This window comes from Rhamphochromis longiceps, linkage group LG2 (genome assembly GCF_057381845.1).
Source record: "Rhamphochromis longiceps isolate RC_006_pf linkage group LG2, R_longiceps_female_GT1.1, whole genome shotgun sequence".
In the NCBI taxonomy this organism is placed as follows: Eukaryota; Metazoa; Chordata; class Actinopteri; order Cichliformes; family Cichlidae; genus Rhamphochromis; species Rhamphochromis longiceps.
This window is the reverse complement of record NC_140558.1, coordinates 33,438,372-33,464,072: the sequence shown is the minus strand read 5'-3', so window position 1 is coordinate 33,464,072 and position 25,701 is coordinate 33,438,372. Positions and strand designations below refer to the sequence as shown.

At 40.2% G+C, this 25,701-nt stretch overlaps 3 protein-coding genes across 3 annotated transcripts; 1 reads left to right on the top strand and 2 right to left on the bottom strand.

Moving 5' to 3' along the window:
• The first annotated feature begins 886 nt into the window (after positions 1–886).
• Positions 887–12,680, top strand: LOC146677611 (protein phosphatase Slingshot homolog 3). Its single transcript, XM_085424283.1, has 17 exons — positions 887–1,280; positions 2,457–2,614; positions 4,006–4,043; positions 4,154–4,340; positions 6,162–6,277; positions 6,414–6,482; positions 7,325–7,390; positions 7,541–7,723; positions 8,056–8,149; positions 8,267–8,395; positions 8,624–8,670; positions 8,814–8,960; positions 10,315–10,515; positions 10,602–10,821; positions 10,924–11,010; positions 11,103–11,198; positions 12,161–12,680. The coding sequence occupies exons 2-17, from the start codon at positions 2,567–2,569 to the stop codon at positions 12,305–12,307; spliced, it is 1,875 nt and encodes a 624-aa protein (XP_085280409.1). The 5' UTR covers positions 887–1,280; positions 2,457–2,566; the 3' UTR covers positions 12,308–12,680.
• Positions 12,681–13,630: 950 nt separating this feature from the next.
• Positions 13,631–16,224, bottom strand: mrpl18 (mitochondrial ribosomal protein L18). The gene is made up of 4 exons (XM_085424309.1): positions 15,973–16,224; positions 15,726–15,894; positions 14,003–14,237; positions 13,631–13,893 (listed from the first exon to the last, which is right to left on the bottom strand). Exons 1-4 carry the CDS (start codon positions 16,058–16,060, stop codon positions 13,816–13,818), a joined length of 570 nt encoding a protein of 189 aa, XP_085280435.1. The 5' UTR covers positions 16,061–16,224; the 3' UTR covers positions 13,631–13,815.
• A 404-nt stretch (positions 16,225–16,628) lies between these two features.
• tcirg1b (T cell immune regulator 1, ATPase H+ transporting V0 subunit a3b) lies at positions 16,629–25,405 on the bottom strand. Its single transcript, XM_085424252.1, has 21 exons — positions 25,012–25,405; positions 23,884–24,002; positions 23,650–23,728; positions 23,418–23,560; positions 23,210–23,305; positions 23,062–23,120; positions 22,860–22,986; positions 22,676–22,758; positions 22,485–22,578; positions 22,114–22,326; positions 21,864–22,014; positions 21,619–21,758; positions 20,760–20,917; positions 20,472–20,562; positions 20,253–20,371; positions 19,896–20,109; positions 19,301–19,411; positions 19,128–19,220; positions 18,907–19,027; positions 18,513–18,684; positions 16,629–17,979 (listed from the first exon to the last, which is right to left on the bottom strand). The coding sequence occupies exons 2-21, from the start codon at positions 23,998–24,000 to the stop codon at positions 17,886–17,888; spliced, it is 2,475 nt and encodes an 824-aa protein (XP_085280378.1). The 5' UTR covers positions 24,001–24,002; positions 25,012–25,405; the 3' UTR covers positions 16,629–17,885.
• Positions 25,406–25,701: the final 296 nt, after the last annotated feature.

The following is a 25,701-nucleotide window of genomic DNA, read 5'->3' as shown; positions in this document are numbered from 1 at the left end:
CTCGCTACTTCTTTTCCCATACAATTCGAATAAAATTTAATGATAGCCATAAAAGACATGTATCCATCTGCCTGTTATCTTATTGGTTAGAGTTCAAAGCCTGCTTCCACGTGTTTTTATTCATTTTTGGGGGTACAATAACAGGATTATCATACAGGAATCCCAGCAAAGGAATGTTTACATCACTCTTCCGATTTTACCCCTTGCCACCTGGCGGGATGAAAATGAAAGGAGTGGACAAAACCATAACAATAAACTGTGGTCGTAAAACGCATGCGCATTGTAATGTCAAAGTACACAACTGTAAAGTTTTTTTCCCCGGGGATCCTCATTACAGGCATGTGTATATAAATTCATAATCAAACAGCTTATGTTGGTTAAATGTGCTATAAGCTATAAATAAAATAGACCTGACAATCAACACAAAAAACTCAGACAATTGTTTTTTTTAAATAATGGATGCTTCAAGTATGTTTTTAGTTTAATAAAAATTAAAGAATTAATTCACACAACTGCATGCTAAAGTTAAAAGACAGAAATGGTTCAGGTTAGCTCACTGGGCGAGCAGGCCAGAAGGCAGTGGCCCAGGTTTGAATCAGACCTGTGAGCCTTTGCTGTGTGTCACCCCCCCCAAGCTTTTTGTCTGTCTCCACTATCGCTACAAGTCAAATAAAGGCAAAATGGTCCCAAGAAAATATTAAAAAGAAACACCTACAATCTATAAAATATAGAGATTATTTGTTTAATAAGGAGTGGCTCAAAACGTATATCCACTGTATATCTAAAATGATTTCTCCCTGTTAGCAACATGTCCAACACATGCAGTTTGTTGGGACTCACCCTATAAGCTCAATGCTGCCCCCTACAGTGAAATGCACTTACCGCGTGCAAACCGTTTGACTTAATATTTCCTCTTTTGCTGCTTCATATTTATTTGATTCTGCAGCAGCACAGCAAAAGCAAAACGTGCAAAATCTTTCAGCCTACTGCTCCAGAGACTCGTGGACTAGACATGAACTAGACGCATAATTTTCTTCACGCGCCTGAACAATTTGCTTGCGTAAGACGTCACCGTCTCCTCCTGCTCCGCGCGACGCTGCTCTTCGCTCGCTGGTTTAAAAAAAAAAAAAACTCTCCAGAGGAGTAGCCTCTGCGCTCTGTAAATGGTCAAGTCCTCACCCCCAGAAAGCAACAGAGGGCGGAATAAGGAGCTCTCGGTACGGAAGGAAAACAAGCAGGCTCCGAAGCAGGAAATTAGAGTGAGGACCCAGCTTGGAGAGGTAAGAAAAAGCCCTTCTTGAGGCTTTAGAGGTTATCTGTTGAATGCCAAGACTGGCTGTAAGAGGCTACATATTACTGCTAGCTTGTTTGTGATCACTGCAAAAGGAGCTACTCTTTGCGTCGAGCCCGTCTGTCAGTATTACAACCATGTAGTTACGATAACTCACTCGATAACAGCTCCAGGAAAGAAATAACTTTATTGTCCGCATGCACCGAGCTGAAGCCGTATCGCATATTTGCTGTCATATTACGAAGGCGTTACCGCGGTGTTCATGTGTCAATAATAGAGCCAAGGTTGCGGCAAGAGGCTCTCTCTCTCTCTCTCTTTTTTTTCTAGTAGTTTAACTTCAATATGCTTTTAACTTCAACACCATTTACGCTGAACGCGTCTGAACCTGCAAACCACGGAGAACCAGCAGTTATCTAAATTTCTGTTTAATCTTTATTGGCCGATATATATTTTTTTTACCCCAGCCACATCCTTATATAGACTGCATGTTTCAGCACAAAACTAACGAGCATGACGCTCAGTTATCGGTTTATCTGTTTTAATATAATGCCATTTGCAGTGTTGTTTTTGTGGCTGCTTCTAATCGTGTTCGTGTTGTTATGTACACAATAGGGGGTTTTGCAGCGCTAAAGTCATGCCGTTTGATTTCTGTGGGAGGAATGGTGGTAATTGATCCATTGTTATTAAAAGTTACAATCTATAAAATATGACGTTTTTTTATATATAGAATAATTAGATGAGCATGCTGTTTTTAGATATTGCTGAAAGTTCTTGGTACTTTAAGTCAATTATGGTAAGATGTTGTAAATATAGCCATGGTTTGCCATTAGTGGTGTAATCCGTACAGAAATATGCTCGTGGATGCTCTACACATATATATATATATATATATATATATATATATATATATATATATATATATATATATATATATATATATATATATATATCCATATATATATATATATATATATATATATATATATATATATATATATATATATATATATATGGATATTGTATTTCCTCATATTGCACAACTACGCTTTACCTGGATTTGTGAAAATGGTTCAGCAGCAATTTTTCCTGACTTCCTAAAACCACACTGATACCAAGCTTATTTATTGAACGAAACTGCATTCCAAACATCCATGTTTCATTTCAGAAAATAATACTAGTACTGACCCCACCCACGGCACAGTTTTGGCTGAGGAACCAGCAGAGCCTGTCTAGGTCTGCAAGAAACAGCAGGTTAAGTGCAGACGGACCTGCACAATGGCTCTGTTGACCCTGCATAGGATCCCATCCATTTCCACCACGCCAGTGAGTTCAGTTATCTCCCCGTTTTGCTGTACACAAACATTTTGCATCGTGTCAGCAGATATTATGTTGTTTACTTTTCTTTTATAAAGAATGATTCAGAACGTTGACTACAAGCCATTCATGCCAGCCCCTGAAAAGGTCTGCGTGAACTGCAGCCGCTCCTGAATGTGTCCCTTTGTGGATATCATCACTACATTTGCCTGAATGATAACAAGGCAGATTTGTTTTTCACTTGTAGACAGGGATGCGATCGCACTGATAGGCTTACATGGTAGAAATACCACAGATATAACTCTTGTTAAAGCATTGTCAGATAGTGATTAAATCACTTGCATATAAAGGCCCACTGCATCAATACTCTATCATCTGCTTCTGTCACTCACATCTCCTCTTCTCTCATTCTCCTGCTGTATCATAAATTTTTTTTTTCAGCATTATGTCAAAGGCCTGGCTTTCCCCTCTGGTCTCTATCATTGCAAATTAAACCATAAATAACTTTACTGTGCTTCCAAGTCTCATTTTTTGCATATTTATGTCACAGAATCTAAACGCTCTGCTATCTTAACTTGTGTTTTCTCCTTTTTTTTTTTTCCTTCTTCAAACCCTCATCGTTCCGCTCCTGGCTCCTGCCCACTTCTCCTCTTCTGTTTCTTTTTTTTCTTTCTCTTTTTCTTGACTCTGTCTGGACTTGTCAGTTGCGTAACAGGTAATGTTACTGTCTCAAGTTTCTTTCTCTGTAAACCCTTGTTACTACTGCTACTTCTCTTGTTTCTTTCCCCCCCCCTTCCCTCTTTACGCATTGCATTTCTCTTTCATTTACTGTTATTTTTTTTCTGTTATTTCATTGTTTACCTACTTAATGTTACTCCACCTCCCCTATGCCACTTAGCTCTTTGTGTCTGTCTCTTCACTGCTGCACCTTATCTGTATTGTACCACATTTCACCCGAGGAACTTTTTTCTCCCCACTGTTCTGTGGCCAAATTTTAGACAGGAAAGACATCACACTCAAACATGTACATACATGTGTACATACAGTGCTTCTAGTGTTTCCAGGATATTTGTTGGCTTCTTTCAGGACCGTTGTCTTTATTAAGTTGGAATGAATTAATTTTGAGAGCATTAGAAACACTGTGTAACAGGTTTTTCATTTTAAGTAGCATTTGAATCTCCAGCATCTTCTCTGACCCTCTTTTGGGAGCTAGATATTTTCACTTTATTGTAGTTGCCAACAGCCTGCCTAACAAAATCATTACAGGCTTTGTAAATGTAATTATAGGTAAATCAAAGTTAACGTGGTGAACTGCACACATACAAACCAACCAGACTTTTTTTTTTGTTCATGATTCCTGATGATGAAGATTTATTTTTTAAATGTATTTATTTTCTAAGGATGAAGGCCTCCAAAGAAGAGGAAGACTTCAGAAAAGGTAGCTGTAACCCACATGACATTTAAATAGTTCTAAACTGCATACCTAGGAAAGACAATAACCAGTTACTTGATGGCTGCAGCAGTAACCTCCTCTCTGTAACTCTGTAGAGAGAGCTTTGCCCTCGTTAAAGGGGCAGTCCTCCTGCTGGAAGATGGCAAGAGCGGGAGCCTTCATCAGGAGATGTCTCGCACCCCGACTTCTCCTGTCAAGCAAAGCAGCGGCGCACCAGACATGCGCCACACACATCTCCGTGCAATGATTGAACACCTCAGACCAGAAGATACAGTGAAGCTGGTGAGGACTCGTGTCTTTACAGATCATATCAGCAAAATCAGAAAAATGTCACACTGAAACAATTTATTTTTGTCTTTGATCAACAAGTAAACTTATACGATTGTATCACTGGCAAAGGCCGTAACTCCAAAATGTTGAGTTTTGGTAAATATTATGGCTTATGATGTTAAGACAACCTAAAGGTGAGTGTTGTTGCACATATTGATTTTTTCAAAGGGTAGGTGACTAAAGGGAAAATTTCAGTGACTCACTACAAGTCACAAACCTTTAGAAACAGTGAGTTACCAGCTTTTTGGTCCTCAGTATCACTAGCATCAAGCTAACTTGCGTAAATATTATTCTTGTAATATTTCTATAGTATGGTATAGGAAAATTTGTGGCTATGTACAGAGCTATTATTTGGTGTTAATGACAGCATTCACAAAGAAAGGCACAATACTCCCATTTAATTTTCTGTATAGTAGCCAAAAAACTACCTGCCTTAATCTCAAACTGGCTTAATAAGGCATCACACAGACTTTGTACTGTGAAATTAGCAGCACATAAAGCTCCTCCTGGATAAGATCCCGAAAATATCCAGTCACCAGTGCATGTGTGAAACTGCCTGGTAGGAAGCATCAGTAAAATATCACGTGTGATGGGTGGGCAATTTAATCTTGAAAGTATATCGCAATATTCCAAGCAAATTTGCGACAAGAACATTGTTGAGGATGTATGGAGAAAAATACGGAACAACATTTTATTGATGCTTGCAGGCAGCTGGAGTTTTAAGAGTAATTAAATGAAAGGCATTTTCAAACTTTGTTTTCCAATGAGCTACTGTCTTTCCAAATTTGAATTGTGAAACAATGTACCAGCAGCAGCATTATAACACAGAATAGGGGCAAAGTCAGGTAGTGTTTGTCCTAAAAAAATTTTTAGTTAAAGTATAAGATAATTGTTTTATTCTTTGGGTTAATAACAGCTGAAGTAACTTAACCTTGCAACTCTTCAGGGGGAGCATGATATTGTCACATAAGAAAACTAAAAAATGTTTTCCATTTGGGTTGTTGTCTCTTGGGTTGAGCTTTTCAGCAAGTTGCTTATAGCCCTCCTTTTCCATTTGGATTGGTATCATCGCTTTGACCAAACAATATATATTAGTAATTTCCATCCACTGTTTCTGCTTCCTGTCATATGAAGCTTGCTTCAGCATTGTTGATGTAAGACATTTGTTTACTTTTGTGTTGCACATCACTAGCTGCTTCACTTTTATAGCCAGGTTGCATTTTTGCCCTAAAGTGGTGAAAAACTTTTGTTCTGTCCACCTTCAGTGGGAACAATTTACTTGCATATTTTGCCAGGGACACGTGGCTCTTGCCCTCAGACGTGCCCGGGCTTGTCTTATTCTTGCTCTAGGGAATGTAAATGCATGGTGTTGCTATAGCAATGAAATGGTGATATGATATTTTTATGTCACATCAAAATTTCATTCAATTCAATTTTATTTATAAAGCACCAAGTCACAAACTGTACTTGTAGCTTTTCTCGTTTCAGCTTGTTTCAGCAAAACTATAGGTAGAGGCCTTTAACCAGACAGGAGCCAGCCATGATCTCTGTAAAGACAACATTTACTTCCCTGATTTGAGTTTTCCTTTAAGGCCAAAGAAAATAAACTACGCAGGATATTTTACACCACTTGCAAATACCCAACCTTATTTGGCAACTTTAGACTTAAAAAGAAAACCATGATTTTTTTTTTTTTTTTTTGCATGTAAAACACAGTGCTCACAAGTTGTGTGTTTCCCTGTCATCCCTCCCTCTGTGTATCTTTTCATGCAGGCGGTGCAGTTAGATTCTGTTAGCTCAGTAAGAGTCAGGTATCTGATCGTGGTTTCCACACTGGCCAACAAACATGAGAGCATCCTGCTGGGCATGGATTTCCCCAACTCAGACAGGTGTGTGTAACCAAGACGAAGGTGTACAGTTGCACAAGATACGATTTCTGTTCTGTTAATAATTCCTGGTTAAGGTTTAACAAGTACAATTTCCTCCTTTGTCTTGTGTGTATGTGTCCTCCCCTTCTGTTTCTAGTGATCATTGCACCATCGGTCTGGTACTGCCAATATGGAGCAATACACAAGTTTATCTGGACGGAGATGGGTAAGAAGCATGTTTTTAAAGAAGGATTAAGGATTATATTCAGTGTGAAAGCAAGCGTGAGGAAGTGATTGGTAGGCTGCTGCACAGACGGTGCAGCCTGATTTCTGGGATTTTGGCCAGAGATAATATGAATGAGTAATGTCCTTATTTTTGGAGTTGAATCATTCTCTGTGAACTACAACAGCTCCTGTCACTCAGTCACATCATTGCATAAGCATGGAGGTCATGTGTTTTTAATAATGAAATGAAAGTAAAGTATGGTTAGTTTCTTTATGCGACTGTGTATTGAAAGGTTAGTGAGTTTAGCTGATTTAAAGTCTTAATAAATTTATTCTTTGACTGCATTGTAGTGCGTGAAGAACATCAAATGTCCATTCCAGCACATTTAGTGTGTCTTCAAATAGCCGGCTATGTCTTGATTAAAACAGTTTGGGCTGCTGATGCTCAAAAAAGGATAGAAGAGCTGATCTCTCAGTAAACTGAGAGGTGTCGGGTTTAAAAACAGTTGGGCTAACATGATGGAGTGCTTAATCTGCTGTGTTTTAAATGCGCGTGCATGCTTTAGTGTCATCCAAGTGTGTTTGCCATGTCACACCAGTATGTTCCCCCTCATCAGGCTGGATCACACCTCCAACTGTGCTAATCAATCACTGTCCTCGCGTTTTCATTCCACAAGAACAAGAACTAATTCTAATCACACTGAATTATTTCTCTCTTGTGTGTCAGACTGTGATGTAGTACAATGATGCTTCTTAACACTGTTACTGTCTTATTTCTCGTTCTTCTCTTTCTCGTCGTCAGGCTTAATAATGAGCGTTCACATTTCTGTGTGTTTCCTGTAGTGGCTTTAGCGTGAGCTCAGCAAAAGAGACCAGAATCTTTAAACCGGTTTCCATGCAGACCATGTGGTGAGTGATGCTTATATCCCCACTGTGGCAGCGTCCAGCTGCTCACTTTGCATATCAATAGCTTTCATTTGCTCTAAATTTCAAGATAAGTCGTTAATACACATAGTGATGTTCTGTTTGCTTTTCCTCTCCCCTCTCTCCTCTTGTAAGGTCAGTGCTGCAGGTGTTGCATGGCTGCTGTGAGCGTGCAATCAAGGCAGCTTTGATCCCAGGCTCTGGGCTGGAATGGGCTCGGCACTACCACCGGCACATCGAGTCCGATCGCAACTGCCTCAATGAGTGGGAGGTCATGAATGACCTGGAGTCGATCCGTAAGGACAGCGATGGACAGAGGTATGCTTTTATTTGTAGTAGCCAAGGGAGTTGATGTGATAGAAAAAAATAATGTACGTTAAGATAATTTACTAAAGTATCATTTTAAGTTATTGGTCCCGGAGTTGGAAAATTCACAATCCACCACACGTAAACGTTGTGTGCTTAAAATCCCATGTTTTAAAAAAGGAACAGCTGTAGCATCAAGTGGAAAATACCTCAAAAATACTAATTAAACATGGCACTTTCAATGCTTAATGTTGCTATTAATGTAGTAATAATGAGAAACTGTTCTTATTGCTTGTGCCTCCCTGCCAGTTGGTACTAAAATTTCCCTTTTGTTCTCTGGGAAGTTCGGCAGAGAGAGTTTCCAGTGAGATCCTGATCAAAGAACACCTGAGAGACATCATGAGGACTGAAGACCTGGACAACCTCACATCCAAAATGGTGAGAAGTGTGGGAAGCTAGAGACAGGAAGTTGGTTTTAGAAAAAAAAAAAGTCAAATTATTAGAGCATAACTGAGGTGAAAAAATGTGACAAAATGCATTCATTCTCTGCTGTAGGTGCACGCTACCCTGGAGACCAGGATAGGCTTTGACATGAGACCCTACAAGGAGTACATCGACAATGAGATCCTGGTCACCATGGCTCAGATGGACAAGCCCTCTAAAATATTTGACTATCTATACCTGGTGAGTCATTGTTAAAGGTCAGATAGAGTTAAAAGACATATTATGTACAGCCACTTTTGTTTGGTCAAAAAAATTGACATGGCTTTTAGTGCCAGGATGTTGTCATGTGACTGTAACTTCCCCTTTCAGATCTGTGTTGACAGCGATAGGGAAGATGGCTCTGTCAGCCCTTTCCTTTTCATCTTCTCTGACCGTTCTTTAACCTTTTTTGTTTTTATTTGGTTTCAGGGCTCCGAGTGGAACGCAGCTAACTTTGAGGAGCTGCAGAAAAACAAGTTAGTAGTTGAACCTGTAACACTTTCTGCAGCTCTGTGTGTTGTGGTCTGTCTCTGTATCCCATTAACTCACTATAAGGGTAATATTTAACTATGCACTATGTTTTGCTCTGGCTCTGAGTGTGTCTCTGCACGTTTTTCAGCGTGGGCTACATTCTGAATGTGACGAGGGAGATTGACAACTTTTTCCCAGAGTCCTTCAATTACATGAACATCAGAGTGTACGATGTGGAAGCCACAGACTTGCTGTCCCATTGGCCAGCTACATTTAACTTCATCAACGCTGCAAGGTACCAGAGGCTTTTTAAATCGAGACTTGTAAAAAGGGTTGTAATTGTTCCAGTGGGACAGAAGCTCGGTTAGGGGCTGAAATGTGTGAATCTAAATATCCATAGAGGTCTGTCTATGACATACTGTAAATAAGAGGGAGACAGGTGGAAAGGTGAAGAAGAAAGGAGTGGAGATAATAAAGGTAGATGATTTAAATGCACAAGAGAGTGCAGACAGGGTTTCGTGGGTGGGGATGAGTGTCAGGGGTTATTTGTGAAGAAGGATAGCAGCAAGAGTGAAGGGGAAGGTTTGCAAGATAGTTGTGAGACCTGACAGTGACAGTGACAAAAAGACAGAAGGCTGAGGTGGAGGTGGCAGAGCTGAAGATGCTCTGGGTACACTATGTTCCCATGGTCTGCAACAAGACTGTACAAGTCTTCACAGTCTGACATGTTATAAATTCAGAAATGTTCTTCTGCATACCTTAGTTTTAACAACTTATTATTTGAATTACTGTTGTCTTTCTGTCAGCTCTAAGCAATCCCCTCTGACACTGACAAAGCATTTTTATCCAGAGAACCACTGCTCAGCTGATATTTTGTCTTTCCAGACCATTCTCTGTAAATCCCAGAGATGCTTGTGTGGTGAAATCACCATTCTTCCATCCATCTTGCATTATCGAGGAGTTGGAACGGTGTACTTAATATAGTGGCCAGTGAGCGTAAAATATAAAATGTTAGAGAGATTTAGCAGCACTGGTGCACTATATGCGTTACTTTAATCCTTTATAGACGAAGTGCTTCCCCCTGTTTCCAGTCTTTATGATGAGCTATGCTTGCTTCATGCAGCTTCATATTTAATGGATACTGCTGAGAGTGTTGTCGGTCTCTGTGCCCACTTTTAACAGAAAATGAAAGGCTACGTTTCCTCAAATATTGAATTCCATCAAGATTGGAATAACCACCAATTTCGCAGTTCACACTGTGACTCGGTTTCCCATTTCAAGTCTAATCTGTGTGAATGATGTCTACAAACGACGACTGAGTTGTGAAACATCATGACAGGCAGTATTCACACAATGAAAATAGAAAAATACTGCTTCTGTGTTTTCAGTTTACAGTTTGGAGTCTTGAAACAAAACCTGTGAGAGAAGGCCAAGCTACCCTACAATTAAAGCTGCAAATCTTAAATTTGTTCAGCTCCTCAGCCAGTTTTAAAGCTGCCACATGTTCACAAACCAGAAGCGTTTTACTGCCGAGCATTATTTTGCATGTGTGTATACATCCCAGCAGTTCTCCCTTCACGACTTAATATTTGTTAAGTAAAATCCAAAATCACGGTGTGAGTTTACGTCTTCATCTTTGTGTATTACAGGAAGAGTGGTCAGGCGGTGTTGGTTCACTGCAAGATGGGCGTGTCCCGCTCTGCGTCTACAGTGATTGCCTACGCTATGAAGCAGCAGCACTGGACACTGGATGTGGCACTGACCTACGTCAGGGATCGCCGGTCCATCATCAAGCCCAATGAGGGCTTCATGAAGCAGCTCCAGACCTACAGCGGCATCCTCAGTGCAAGGTTAGGCCTAGTGCTCTTTTTTTCCTGTTCTCTGTAGTTTGGGAGCTCAGTTGAGGAATGTGCTCTGTGTGCATTTATCATTCCAGCCAGCAGCGCCATAGTGCTCTCTGGAAGCGAAAGTCGAGAGACCAAAGACAAAAATCAGTTCGAAACGAGGAAAGAGGGGAGGAAGAAAAGACAGCCGAAAGTGAAGAAGAAGAAGAAGATGAGGAGGAGGAAGAAGATGATGAGGACGATGACGGACTTGATGAGGATGATGGCGTAGATATTCCAGATGAAAAAAATGACTCAGGGGAAGACTGTGAGGTAATCAGATCCTGAGCAATCTATCACTTTTTAAAATCCGGATTTGTTTATTTTTTTACCTTTACAGCTTTAACTCCTTTATATCTTATCAACCTCATCTAGGTGTTTGAACAGCCTGCCCCAAAGTCTGACACTATCCAAGACCCTGTGCAGACAGGCCCTGTGATTACTGTAAATGAACCAGAAAAGGTGAGCAGACTGCCTGACCTACATTTGTCCTCATATGTTCACGCAGAGTGCATCAAAGGCTACTCATCTTTTTACTTCTCTTTAATCTCCAGGTCATGCCGAGTGTTAATCGTAGTGGCAGAATGAACCTCTACTCATTAATGCAGTCCATCAGCGAGATGGATGATGTGGATAAAGGATATGATCAGGTAAAAGAAGCAGAGTGCTGGTCTCTCTAGCCTCCTCTTTGTAGTTAAGCTGACAGTTTGGAAATGGCTAATTTAGATTGAGGACATGTAGCGAAGCCTGTTGTTTGAAATAGCTCGTGAATAAGGTTTTAACTATATGAGTCATGGTTCTTACCTCTCAGCTGTAAAAGGCTGATGGAGCATTGTCGTCACCGCAAGAATGAAGTGATGTAGGATTTTTTTATATTGTCATTACTACTAGGAGACTGAGGGGTAGCACTGGAGGCCGTTTTTATAGCAACTTTTTCTTCTTGTGATTATGTTAATATTTCTACAGACATACATATTGGAAAAAACACCCAAACTAGGTTTCATTTTTAATCAAAATCTTTAGTTTGACTCTATATAAGGACCTGTAAGGCCTTCCATCCCCCCTTTTTCACACCTTGTGTCCTGCCAGTAACTATACTACCAAAATAGTAGCTGATTTAGTCTTCTGTGTGAATCTTTCTAGAGATTATGATGTAATCCACTTCAGGGGTCAACATTATTTTTGGCAGCATTTATGGTTGTGTTGCTTTAGGTGCTAATCATCTCACAGTTACAGTTAAAAATATTTATCTGTCAAGTTTTTGTCTACTTTGTACATTTCCTTACATCAGTTCCAATAGTTTTGACATTTGTGAGTCCTTTCGTTGTTATTCCTTATCTTGAAGCGAGGACTGTTATGCCATCTCTGATAAATTAAAAAACTGTTGTGAATAAGTAGCCAGAAATAGAAGGTATTGACGGTACTGAAGCAGGATAATCACAGTAGTCGCCGGCTACAACGTGTAGTTAGATTTCGACCGAGGTTTACGTCAGGTAGTCACATAGCGTTCAGAGGCATTTGGGGTTGCGATGTATCTGTGGAGTAGATTTCTTGCTGAAGAATTAATCCCAATGTTATAACTTTGTACTTTCCTACTTTGTTCTTTTCAAAGATGCCTGGCAGTCCGAGGCGGTCACCAGGACAGCGGAGGCGTAGCTATGGGCGCCGGTGTCTCACTCACCAGAAAGCATGTGTGGATGTTTCACCTGAACCATCCAGCCGGCCGGGCGCGGGCCAAAGCAAGCCGCAAAGTGATTAAAAAGATGAACAAGCAGGGAGGTACAAGAGGAACTATAAACGAGGCACAGAGGAGAAAAGAAGGAACGTGTGCTCTGGGAACATGCCAAGGTTTTTATACAATGATCCTAAAGTCTTAATTTATATTTTGCAGGTCTTGGATTGCATATGTCACCTCATAAAAGCTATAGTAGATAGTTGATTTTTATAAGGGCCATGCTGCAGTATTGCTGTACCAGTGAAAGCCAGGATATCTGAAATCATTGTGCATTATTGTATTATTATGTTTTATGTTTATGAAGGTATCCAAACATATATGAACCAGCATGTCCCTGCCGAGCTCCCTCAGTCCCTCTTCCGTTTTTTTAAGCTCTCCTTTCAACACTTCAGACGTATCTATGCAATAACTGTTTTAATTTCCTTATACGAGGCTGTATCCTGCCAGCCCAAAGCAGAAAGTGTTCATTTCCTCCTTCTCACAACACATACCGTGTGCAGATATGGAGGATTTCACTGTATCTAAGCTGTGCATTATGGATTATGTCATGGCTAGTTTTATGGCATACGCCAGTTTGCCAAACTGTATTCCTCTGTGCCGGTGTGCCAATATATTTAAAGGAAATGTCGGTTTGCTAGGAACCTTTCCCACCCATTTTATTTTCATCCATTATATTTTGGCTCCAGGGCTACATGAGTGCCTTCAACCTGAGAATGAAAAGTGATTCTGTAATGATGTTTTTAATGTTTTAGCTTAAGTACAAGGTGGTGGTAATATATTGCATTTCTCTTGTACCATTTGCCACTTTTTTGTCATCATAAATGTGACTTTACAAGTTTGTGCACAATTACAGTATATATAGTCACATAATTGCTGATGGCCTGGGTGCATGTTTTGTGTTTTATACCAGCCTGTGAGAAGACACTGTTCAGGGTTTGAGTTTGTATTTATATGGACTTTGAATGGATCAACTTAAATTATTCCATGTTCTGTTTTCACTAGATGCTGATGAGGACATTTCTTATTTTATGCTGGTATTACTTTTTATCCAGTGAACCCAAGCTAAAAAAAAAAGAAAGCATTTAACCTGCATGCTCACTATTAGGGAAAAAAAAGAGGAAAAAAGAAAACATGCACTTTATAATCCCAACACACTGTTCCCACCGCCTGAGCCAACTTCACACTGTACTATGATTAAAATGATCAGTGATTGATTTTTATTGTCATCCATTTCCTTATTGTAACAGACTCTCTGCTGCCTGCACCTCACTCTTGTTTACATGCACCTGAGTAAAAAATAAATTATTGTACTCCAAACAAGAACCTTTATTTTTTGATTAAATAATAAACCAGAGGAGACTGATTTAATATAAAAGAGACATGGCACAGGGACAAGCCTTCTTTTGATTCCTATTTTTTACTGTAGCAGTTGTAATCTTAATATCAGCACAGTAATAGTTAACAAAAGAGAGGGGTAATGGGGATAAAGAGCAGATTTATACAGAACAGCTGATTTGACTGATGAATTAAAGTCAGGTCCCAATGTATTTCCTTCTGGGTTCACTTAGAATTATTCCTCCTGCTTTCATTGCAGCTCTGAAAGACTGAACCTGCAAAACAGAAAAGCCAGAGAGAGAGAGAGAGACGTGAAGCAAATGGCTACCTAAGTGAAGGAAAATGACAGTAACTTTATTTCCAGTCCCTGCTGCATGTACTCACAGAATCTGAGCGGTATGTCCAGGGAATCACCCTATACACCATCCTGGTGATGCCAGCCTGCTGGCAGCGATGCGCCAGCACCTCGCCCACAGCCTGACAGGCTGCCACGCAGTTTGTAGAAGCCAGCTCCTTCTTCACAGCCCACTCTTTGGTCGAACAAGAAAGCACCGGAATAGGGGAGCAGCTGGAAAACACTTGGGCTGTCACATGGTGTTGGCTACGGGAGAACATCAACCTGAAACAATGACAGGCATGAGAGGAAATTAAATAGAGATAATTGTTCTTTATGCATGAATATGCTATGTTTCATATCAACCTGACTGATTACATTACGTTTTTGTCCTTTCATACTGACAGTTCTGAACCCAATGGGGTAGAACAAATACAGAATATTCGTATAATCTAGAATAATAGTAGTGAATATAAAAACAATTATCTTTGTTTCCCAATTTTAGTTATACAACTTAACATTAATTTAAGAAAATAATTAATAAATTTAGATAAATAGATACTTGTTTGTAGGCTGTAAGCTGTGATCCAATGTGGGGTTGATGCACATGACTGTTGTCTCCATTTCTCTTTGAATTTTGTTACCAACAACTGCTACACTTTTAAACATATCTTTCTGTTCATTTTGTGTCTTTGACTGTTTCTTTAGATCAATGCATGTGCGCCACCACGTCTCAAGAACAATGACTGTGTCACTGCTTGTTACAAAGTCATAATCCTTCATAGACTGAAGTCATTTTAAATGTGTAATTTAGTTTGATAAGGTAACTGGTTACATTACTAATTACACTGATATAGTTATTGTATAACCTTCTAACAATGTGTTACCTCATAACATTTGGTACTATAAAGTTAGAAAGTAATTCACAAGTCCTCACTAACAATAGTTGTTAAATTACAGTAAGCTGTATCACGACTATGCTTATTTCATCACAACTAGATTTATTTCTGGAATACTAAAATATGAATGAAATTTAAAAACTGCCATTTGAAGAAAAAAACAAAAATACAACAGCTAATGTGACATTACAGCTCTTATAATGCAATAATGTGGGGGGTCTGTCTATGGTGTCCCACAAGGTTCTGTATTGGGGCCTTTATATCTGCTCTCTCTTCTGAACATTTATGAACATTTCTTATCACTGCTATGCAGACGAAGTTCAGTTATAGGTCGTCTTTTAAGGCCCAAGAATTTTATAATCTACAGATCCTGAATATATGCTTAGGCTATTAAAAGATGGATGGCTGACAACTTTCTCCTACTTAATAATGAAGAAAAACCTGAAGTCCTTGTTTGTGCCCCTGACAGATTGGTCCCCTTCTGATATTTGCTAAATCTTGTATCAGGAACCTTGGGGTAACTTTGCTTTCACTTCTCATGCTCATGTCAAATTTCTGGTTTGATACTGATCTTTTTTAACGTTTGGTTCACTCTTTTTCTTTTTTAACACTCTGGTATTTTATTGTGATTTTAGATAAACAAGAGACACCCTAGCAGTGCTACTCGGTCAGTATAACGTTACTCTGATTTTGGACTTCAAAGTAAAAGCCCTTTACAATTTCATATATGAGCAATATTCGTCTGAATCCAGAATTCCGTTATAGAGAAACCACCTGTTTCCACAGACTAATTTCACTTTAAATCAACAGGATGCACCCTCACAGTGGTACTCAGATTCTGGATTTCACAGTAAGAACTTAAACCTTTACAGACCTGTGGTAGAACTCCCGGTGTGGCCAGGTTGTCTTCCAGCCCCGATCCTTCACAGCCAGAGCCATCTGCTCCAGGTTGCGGGGATTTCTGTTTACAAAGGTCGGGTTCACGGCTTCATTTTCATCCGCGGAGGGCTCTGGCTGAGAAGCTGCTTGACTCAGACACCGAGCTGTGTGACAATTAGAGTCTGGTCAGCTTTCATGACTGCAGATAGAAAGTTTAAGGCTTTCTAGCTTTACTTGCTTACCCGTCTGGTTTGAAAGCAGGGCTGGCCGACAGTGTTGAATTTGACCTAAGAGCAGCCGCACACTGCGACTAACTTGGCTCAGAGCCATGTCCTCCCGAGCAGTGCTCCCCTCACAAATAAAAAGTCCAATCAATGTGTTACCATCCGGTAAGACGCCAAAAACAAGCAAACAAACTATTCAAGAAAAATCCACCGTTACATGAGGAGTCCCATCTTTGACATTCCGATAATATCCGGTTCACTCTGTGCTACTTAGGAAACAGCACAGATAGAAACCGAACACGCGCTTAAGGTTCCGTTTACACTAACTCCGGAACTTAAAACGGTGGGAAACGCCAACAACTTTTTAATTCTACTAAAACTATCAGGCAACAAGAGTAACCAGTGATCTGAAGATTCTTCCCTGCAAAAGAAGTTATTACTATTATTTAATGTCAGACTCCTTTTGTGTAGGAGTTGTTGTTACATTGTTGTATTTACATCTTTTACACTAATGAGCAAACGTCTCGAGCCACCCCTCATTTCCTTATACTGTATGTTACTTGGAAAATGGGAAATTAGTACAGTGATTTATTGAAACGTGAAAACATACATAGAAATACAGTAAATTAGACAAAAACAAGAGTTTTTACAATTCTTATGAGCTTGAAAGTCAAAATTTGGAATGACTCTGAACTCTATGAACTCTTTTAGTCAAGCTTTTTTTGTCATTTATTTAAGTCGTCTTCACAAATAGTTTCCAGACATCTTGAAGGACAAACAAAGCTCTCATTTGGATGTTGCTGAGTTCTCTGTCAAGATGATCCCACACTACTTCAGTAATGTTGAGGTCAAGCCATGGCTGATAGTTGTCCTATTGTGTTTTGGATCATTGTTATGCTGCTACAGACTGAGAATCACCTTGTTGGTACAAAAAATAAAATGTATACTTAGTGTGATGTTGGATAGAATCAAAGAAATGGAAAAAAAAATCGTTTTTTTTTTTGTCACAGGCTGTTAAGAAAAAACGACCTAAAGACAAAAAATGTTCCTCAGAAGCCAAATATGAAACAATAACAGTTGGCTCCTCTAGACTTCTGCACAGTACTTTCATCTGTGGTAACTTCTCAAAACAGTACTGTGGCATATAAATGGTATCACTCGGCTGGCAACAGATACTTCAAGTGCTTCATTTAATAAAACTCAACATTTAATTTATTTTCTGCTGAAAACTCTTCAATTTTACAGTGTAAACAGGGAGGGGAAAATTCATTCCATTGCAGTGTTTTGTACAAAGTGGTGGTTTAACAATAGAAGACACCATCTGTCCATAACACATAATGTATAAACAAACAGTCCTAGTAAGGCACCCGAGAAAAATGTATTTATCAATAAATACTTGGTGTGGTGTTGTTGGAAGACATGACAATGTGGGAAAATCTTTGGCTCATAAAAATCATCCAAGTCATTATCTGAAGAATTCTAAAGAACTTGCACTTTAATACTTCAGGTCAAAACTTAAACTTTCCCTTAAACTGCAAAACAAATCCATTCACTAGTGTACTTTCCCTTTTCAAAATTGATGCTTATTATAAATGTTGAGAGAGTGAAAAGCACATGATTACCAACAATTTCTCATGCTACTGATAGAGTAATTAGAAAGCAGTACATTACACTTTGAAAAATAATTAGCATGGGGATACAAAATATATGTTTCATATATGATATGATATAGTGGTAAATTAACGTATAGGGAATCATTCTACTGATGCAAAAATAAGAGTACATCATTCATCGATCATTGTGCAAGTTAACTAAACCCTTTCATAGCAAAAGGGAACCAAAGGTCGAGTACCGTTGTTAAGACAGGGTCGTTCTGATTCATAGACACATAAATTAACTTTGCTAGCAACCCTGAATAACCCGTTGGCTGATCATATAGGGTTTGAGACATTTATTATAGATGTGAAGGAGAAAGGGGTGAGTTTGTAACCATCTCCACTGTAGAACTTGTTCTGAAACTCCACCCTGTGAAAGAGACGGGCATAAGTCAATCTCCAGCAACAAACAGAAACCTCAGAGCAAGTACCATACTCTTATTCTACAGTGGACTTTTTTTTGGTAATAGTCTGACTTGTTGTTCCTAAAGGTTAAGTCAATCTTTTCTCCAGCACCACCATCCTGAGAAAACTACAGCATTAATGCTACATACTGTAGGTGGTGTCTCCTACAGTCAAATTCCACTTTGCATGCAGGGTTATTGCCAGAGGCAGCTGTAAAGTCTGTTTAGCACAGTCATTGCCTTCACTACATCTGTCACACGACAGACAGCAAATAGAGTGCAATGTTTACACCAGCATGTAACAAAAACATGTGACCATGGATTGCTGGCTTAAACAATGCACAGACACATAAAACCTGACACACACTCCGAAATAAAAAATAAATTAAAAAGTGGTTCAGGATTTTACCCAGTCCAATCATACAGCCTATTTCTTTTAAAAATCTTAGTTAAGCAAAGCTATTTTCCCCCTTCGTCTCAACCCTTCTGTCATTCTCACCAGTGCAGACGGAGCGCGTGCAAGAAAGCTGAGAGCCCCTCCATGACCAGAAGGATGCAGACTGTCAGCACAGCGAAGAAGGCGAAAATCACAAAGAGGACTACAGCTCCCACGTAACCTTGCCACGTCAGCGCCTTACGCATGACCATCTCCCACAGCACCTCTGACAGCTCTGTGGAGACACAAGTGAATCACTGTTAGAGAATCACAGCTGGCTGGAAAACAACAACATGAGTGTGTATAACTAGAGAAATAAAATGGATAAAAAAAAAAATAAAAAAAAAAAGAAGAACAGTATGAGTAAGTTTCCTTTAAAAGAGGAAGTCTCGTGTGTGTGTGTGCATCATGTGAGTATGAAGATAAGCATTGTGTTTGTATGTGCAGTGCCACTGACGTGCGTGTGCCAGGCTGAGAGCCCAGAGTCGGAGGTAAGAGGCTGTGTTGGAGATGCAGCCCAAGCAGTACTCGATGGTGTGGATGGCCTGATGCATGAACACATCCGCAACATCAAACTCCTACAGAAAGCACAACAACAAAAAAAACAAAAACAAAAGGAGTTCACCAGACCGTATTAAAACAGGTAAACTAATTTAGTTACTCTAGCTTCACCCTCACCTCTTCTACTAGCGGCCTTCCTTCTACTTCCCCCTGATGAACATTGATCGAGCCTTCGTCAGACACCAGTGGACGCCTGTCTTCATCCAGATGCTGCAGAGAATTAAAGATCAGTCAGAAAAGTAAATGCAGCTACATAAAAGGAATTAAAATCCAACCAAACGCAGACTCACGACTCGACGTTGTCTTCTCTTGAACATAATGTATTCAAACGTGGGCTTCCCAAGGAGGAGGAATGGCACAGAACACAGAGCCAGTATCACCAGGACCTTCTGCACTATAGCCTACACAGAGTTACAGAGAAGAGGTTAACCTCATTTGACCGTTAATTTATTCAGTTCAGGGCTTGCATGTATTTATCTACTTAATGAATGCAGCATTTTTGTCATTCAAAAAACAAAACGGACACACAACTACATCACTGTTGCTTGATAATGCAGTTAAAGTGCTGATTACTATATTTGGAAAGTCCCTTATTGTGTTCATGTGCTTGTAATAGATGTGGCATCTGGGGTTTGACCTGCCAAAGCAGTGCTGCATTTACATGCTAGACTTTCACAAAATAAAAACCACAAACAACCACTGAAAGATGTAAATATGGTAACAACATACATAAAGACTATCATTCAGTTTATAATAAGATTTCATGATAACTACTGCTCAGTGTGACCAACTAACACACACGTTTCGGGAAGTGGGAAGCTAAGAAAATGAATAAAGCAAACCCAATATGTTCCTATTAGTGAAGCTCACAAACGACGCACACACCTGTCCATGATAAAGCGGAGGGTTGTCAGGGTTTTCCGTAAACAGGAACATGTCTATGAAGTGGATCAGTATGCTGGGAGCACTTTTGGACTGAGAAGGAGCGTAAGCAACCCACTTATAGACCACCATGAACACCAGGTAGCCAAACAGAAACAGCATAAAGAAAAGCTCTGGGATCAGCACAAAAATCAAACTGCTGAACTTGCGAAAGTGCCTGTAGAAAAAGAAAAAAAACAACAACCAGGGAGAAACAAGGATAAGAACATGAGGATGTGAAGGTAACACAGAGCTAATCTGAAACACACAAAACACATGTGCAAGCGAAACACATGCAACCAAAGGGTAAAGATTATTTACCAGTAGTTGAAGAATGACAAGCAGACTCCAAAAGTCATGTGAATAATGCCGATGATGACTGACATCTTCATTTTGTAAGAGTTTAGGAATGTTAGTTTGTTGTTGGACATCCCCCAGACCTGACGACAACAGAGAGAATAACTGGAGTTACAATCGAGACATATATATACATATTTATGTCCATATTTGATTGGAGGACAATGAATATGATGGGCACACCGGGTCAATGCCAAATGGATAGGGGCTTGTGAAAACGCCGGGCACAACAGGATCCATGGATAAGTACTGGCTCCCTGCCAGCACCGATGAACTGAAAGAGACCCCACGAAGGTAAAAAAGTGTGTTGAAAATGGAGTAAACAGAAAATAAATATTACTTATTATATTATTGTTTATGATTTATTTGACCTGTATTTTGTGTGTACTAAAAACTCAATAAACACATTGTTGGAAAAAAAAAAAAAAAAAAAAAAAAAAAAGCAGGGTGAATACACGAAAATGTTCTTACTTCCATATGTTTTTTTCAAACATTGGGCCGACGTGCCAGGCCGAGCTGAAGGTGGCGAGGCCTTTGCTGAAGCACTCGTTGTAAATGGCTCCCGTGTAGATGGAGAACAGTCCCATCAGCAGAATCAAATACCTTCCACCGAACATCATCCTCCAGATCTGACACACAAAGTGGTCAAGGACATGTTTTAGTACATTAGAATTATTTGACTTTTTGTTTTTTGTTTTTTACATTTAAACATAAATGGGAAGCTGTGTGACAAAAAACAGAATGCAATGATTTAGTCCCAAATATTTTGCGTCATCTTGTTGCCATGTTTTGTTTTGTTTTCCTTAAAAATGGTACATGCTTTCAGTTTAAACGGTTAACATGTTTTCTATGTCCTACTGTGAATCAAATATAGGTTTATGAGAATTGCAAATGAATGCGTTTTGTTATTATTTAGGTTCTATGACGTTTTTGGAATTGAGGTCACAGAAACCATTGCTACTTTTGCTCTCATTTTTCTCTTCGGTGATTTTCATGTTGGTTCAACTTGTAATGCCACTAAAAGAATGAAGCCAGAGGCATGTTTGTGCATGCAAATTTCAAACCACATGCAAAATTTACAAGGTACTGGCGGATTCCTTGGCTCACGCAGATTATGAAAGCATTCTGGAATTTCAGTACACTTTTTGGGGCATCTGTTAAACAGGAAGTGAGTTCATTTGGTTATTAGTGTGGTGACAAGCAGGTCCTGTGGAACAGAGGAACAATCTAAATGTGGTCTGTTGTTTTACTGATGCTGCTTGGTCTGAAATTAAGTTGCCTTTAAGTTAGACATTTTGTTAAATACAGAGTGTCTCCTCTCCTAAGTTACCTCATTGTTGTTGTTTCTAAGTTTGGGATCCTTTTCCTCGAGGACCATCCAGAGAGCAGTCAGAGTCATCAGTAAACCATGGCCCACGTCCCCAAACATCACCGCAAACAGGAAGGGGAATGTAATTATGGTGAACAATGCTGCAGGAGCATTGAGAGACGAGATTTAGCCAAAGACAAATACCTGAAAGACTTCACTTTGAACACATTTCATGAAGAAATTATTTATGTCATCTAATGACGCACCTGGATTGACTTCACGGTAGGCTGCCACTCCGTAGGCATCTACAATGTTCTGGAAACCTGTTGTGAAGGAGTTGAGGGGAAACAGAGTAGGTCGAGGTGTAGAGCAAGGCAAGCGGTTGTAGAAAGAGTCAACCCCACTACCGCTTTTCCTCTGAGGTCAGAGAACAGGGTGGGATAAAAACAGGAAATTAGGCGATTTGCTCATCTGTGCTTTTTACAGCTCTATGTTTCTGCTCATCTGTTGTCTCACCCCTCCCTCTCTCAGCGCACTCTGCAGTTCAGGCAGCTTGGCGGTGGGACACCAGGCCTCAGCGATCAGGCATTTGTCAGTGACAGAGGGGCTGCAGAGATTCAGTACCGACTGGATCGCCTTGCATTTCTGGACGCGCACCTTCCACTGGGGCAGAACGGCCACCGCCTTCATCAGCAGCTGCTGCAAGAAGCTTTCTGTCTGTGACAACACCTGAAGTCGCAGAAGGAAACACAAAAAGAGGCATGATGAATGTTCTAGAAGCACTGTAATATAATATCCTATGTAGAAACTATAAAACCAGAGATTACAGTCTTTTAATTATTTTGATGTGAATATGTAGTATCAAAAACCAAAAGAAAATCACTCACTGATTTGATATCTTCAATTCTACCTTGAAGTCCCTGGAGAACCTCCTCTCTCTCAGCAGAGCTCTCGGGGTATGCAAATGTCTCAGTGCGGAAGCTGCGAGGAGGGAAAATCCAAAGAAATTCAAGTTCAAAACACAGCAAGGTGCAGTTTCAGAATCTCAAAAATAAAAGAAAGAAAAAAAAATCCCCACCAATCGCAGATCTTCTTGACTTTCTGTCCAATCTGATCTCCCCAGAAGGAAATGAGGAACACGGTCCATTGCACCATTTCCCCCTGCAAATGGAGAAAGAGCAAACTGCTGTGGTAAAACACCTGGAATGAAACTCACAGCAGAAACTCTCTGCGATCCCCTCTCCTTTTCCCCGAGCTCTTACAGTGTCAGGGTGCTGAAGTCGATCCTCCATTTCTCTAAAATCCACAATAATGTAACCGCGACACGCCCGCCATAACAGTCGCTCGAACGAGGGCACCTTCCAGGGGTGGACCACTCCTGCCACAAAACTGAGGGAGAGGAAAACTGTTATATAGAGAGGAAAAAGACAACATTTTACTCTTTAACATTTAATTGAGACCTACCTGAGTCGGACATCTTGGCGGTTATCAAACAGACCTTGGCTCTCCACTGCAGGTGGCACCTGTGAGAATAAGACAGAGAACATTCTTTTTTAGTTTTCCTCATGACAACAATTACAGAAAATGGAGCAGAAATGGAGTTTTTCACCACGTGTGACGCCGTGAGAGAGTGAGTTCTGGTCAGGACTCCTTGATACTGGGAGAGCTGCGTCAGCTGAGCCCTAAGGCTATCTCTGTTCCTGGATACCTAGTAGGAAACATACACGATATTTCATTAATCCCAAAAATTGTTCTGTCTCTCGTGGTGCACTAAGCAAAAAACCGAAGACTAACTCCTCAGGCTCTATTTTGGCACTCACCTCCTTGAGTTCCCTGGCGAGCCTCTCGCTCTCCTCCTCTATGGTGATGAGCTCACGGGGCTGAGGGGCAGAAGGTGTCGGACACGGAGGAGGGAGTGGACCCTTTAAGGATGGCGAGCGATTTATCTCCTGCTCCAAGAAGTCTGGAGGGTGGAAAAGGTGGATGATGAATCATGGAAAATAAAGAAGATGAATGGAAATGTAAAGGGGAGCATTATGAGTCAGTACTCACGGAAAGTCTTCTCGAGATCCTCGCATCGTCTGACCTCGCTGACAAATTTCCTCTGAAAGGAGTTCACGTTGGGGTTTAACTGAAAGCGGAGAGCAGAGAATAAGGTTACTGAGCGAGTCTACATGACCTTCACCAAAACCCATGACGCAGTCTGTTGCAGGTTAACAATTGCACTGGACTCCATGAACTGCACCAAGAAGAAGAAGAACGGAATAAAGGGTTTAATAGACTCACGTCTCTGAACTCAACCAGGCCCAGCTCTCCCAGCTCGCTGACACAATTATAGGCCGAGCCGGACTGAAGAAAGAGCTGCACCAGGCACACCTCCTCGCTGCGAAATATGGAGCCCATGTCTGTACAACACCAAAGAAACAACTTTACACACACACCGTCCTCTGGATACAGCTGAGTGAAAGTACTGCACCATATAAAGAGGAATATGAATTTAAAAAAAAAAAAAAAAAAGACAGACAATGGTGTTAACAGATGGCATCTACTTTCAGTTAGAGCAATAAAAACTACTCAGTGCAGAAGTATCTAAGTGGAAACTTAAGAAAGAGGAAGCATCAGGTCCTCCTGACCAGATGATCAGGTGGGATTTCCATTGTTGCATGTACATGTGTCTGCCAAAATTAGCACAGGGACTCTTTTTTAGTTAAATAAATTAATCAAAGATGTACATATATATTAAAAAGCATTACTATATTTTAGAAGGGCCCAATAAGGTGCATTATTACTGCTTTCCCCTAGCTACATACAAAGCTGTTTTGTACAAGCGCTCTACAGTAAACCCCCCCTTTATGAAGGTTACAGTGTTTGATCCTTTTTTTAAAAAAGCTTATAGCGCTGGATCATTTTTCAAAGCATTGCTCGCACTATAGTCAGACTAACCTCATTCATTTGGAGGAATGAGCGGTGAATTGGAACAGTTTCTTCATAAACTGAGCGTTAAGAGTGTCATGAGGGTGAGAAACCGACCACTAAGAATATATACAAAATTACTTATATCATAAAATAGATGTTACATGAAAGGAGCATGGCTTCAGTTTATAAATGTAAAAAGATCCATGCTGTTAAGGAAAAAGCATTTGATTTCGGGTCTTCTTCGATCTATCGACTATTGTCTCTGCTTTTCAGCTTTTGTTGCCTGGGGCAAAGTTTCGTTTTCTCTATCATCGCTAGCACACAACTCCAGTGAAGGAAAAGCCGAAACACTGAAGCGTTTAAAAAATATTTAACCCATTAATATCAGCCACATTAAAGAAAAGTAACAGAGGGGTTTGGTTTAGTCTCGGCGACAACTATAGGAGATAAACCCGCTTGATAAAAACACAGATTTGAGCTGAATGTCGGAAACCTCACCTGTCTGGCTCTTTACCTCCGCTGCAGTTCGACCTGGTGTCTGTCAGGCAGTCTGGTACCCAGCGGGACGGACTGACCCGGGACTGCTAACCTGGACAAAGCAGACGCGTCTGCGAGACTTGGGGTAGAAGTTCTCTGGCTCCGCACTTCCTGTTTGTGAGAGTCACGTTACTGCAGGAGGCACGTGATAGTTACCATTTGAATCTCGCTCCACCGCGAGAGGTCGAGATTTTAGGATCTTTAATGGCGGTAACGAGTCCAATAAGTGGATGTTTTTCTTTGTTCTTTTTTATTAGAATTTTAGTCTGACAGGAAGTCAGAAGCTTATTATTAATAATTCACGGTTTGATATCAGAGTTAAGCTCATCTGGAGAAGCTGGTTTGGCCGTGTACAGTCATCTGGAAACCGCAGTCACGTGCGTTTGATAAACCCAGACCTGCCCTGTTTTTTTCCTCTCCTAACTTTATTAAATACATACAAACCAAGGTCAGTACCATAATTTGTAGCATGTGATGTCTCCAAAAGATACATGCTAACGTTAGGGACACTATTCAAAGTAAAAGTCAACCATACATTTAAAGTGATTTTTAATTCAGTTCTGTTACATTTAAAGAAACTGAAAAATAGTTCCTTTCTTAGTAGTTTCATTATTATGCAGCAGGCAAAGGAAGAATGTAGAAGTTCACAAC

Bases quoted from the DNA above. Each gene is read 5' to 3' on its own strand.
- tcirg1b (XM_085424252.1), bottom strand. From the start codon at position 24,000: ATGGGCTCCATATTTCGCAGCGAGGAGGTGTGCCTGGTGCAGCTCTTT. The intron at 22,759-22,859 runs GTAAGAGCTCGG...CTCCATTTGCAG, and splicing joins GACTTCAGCACCCTGACACT to GGGGAAATGGTGCAATGGAC. The intron at 18,685-18,906 runs GTCAGTGGCACT...GTGTCTCCACAG, and splicing joins TCTCAGCCTGGCACACGCAC to AGCTGTCAGAGGTGCTGTGG.
- mrpl18 (XM_085424309.1), bottom strand. From the start codon at position 16,060: ATGGCTCTGAGCCAAGTTAGTCGCAGTGTGCGGCTGCTCTTAGGTCAA. The intron at 15,895-15,972 runs GTAAGCAAGTAA...ATTGTCACACAG, and splicing joins CCTGCTTTCAAACCAGACGG to CTCGGTGTCTGAGTCAAGCA. The intron at 13,894-14,002 runs GTGAGTACATGC...TCTGTTTTGCAG, and splicing joins GGACATACCGCTCAGATTCT to GTTCAGTCTTTCAGAGCTGC.
- LOC146677611 (XM_085424283.1), top strand. From the start codon at position 2,567: ATGGCTCTGTTGACCCTGCATAGGATCCCATCCATTTCCACCACGCCA. The intron at 6,278-6,413 runs GTGTGTGTAACC...TTCTGTTTCTAG, and splicing joins GATTTCCCCAACTCAGACAG to TGATCATTGCACCATCGGTC. The intron at 11,199-12,160 runs GTAAAAGAAGCA...TTCTTTTCAAAG, and splicing joins TGGATAAAGGATATGATCAG to ATGCCTGGCAGTCCGAGGCG.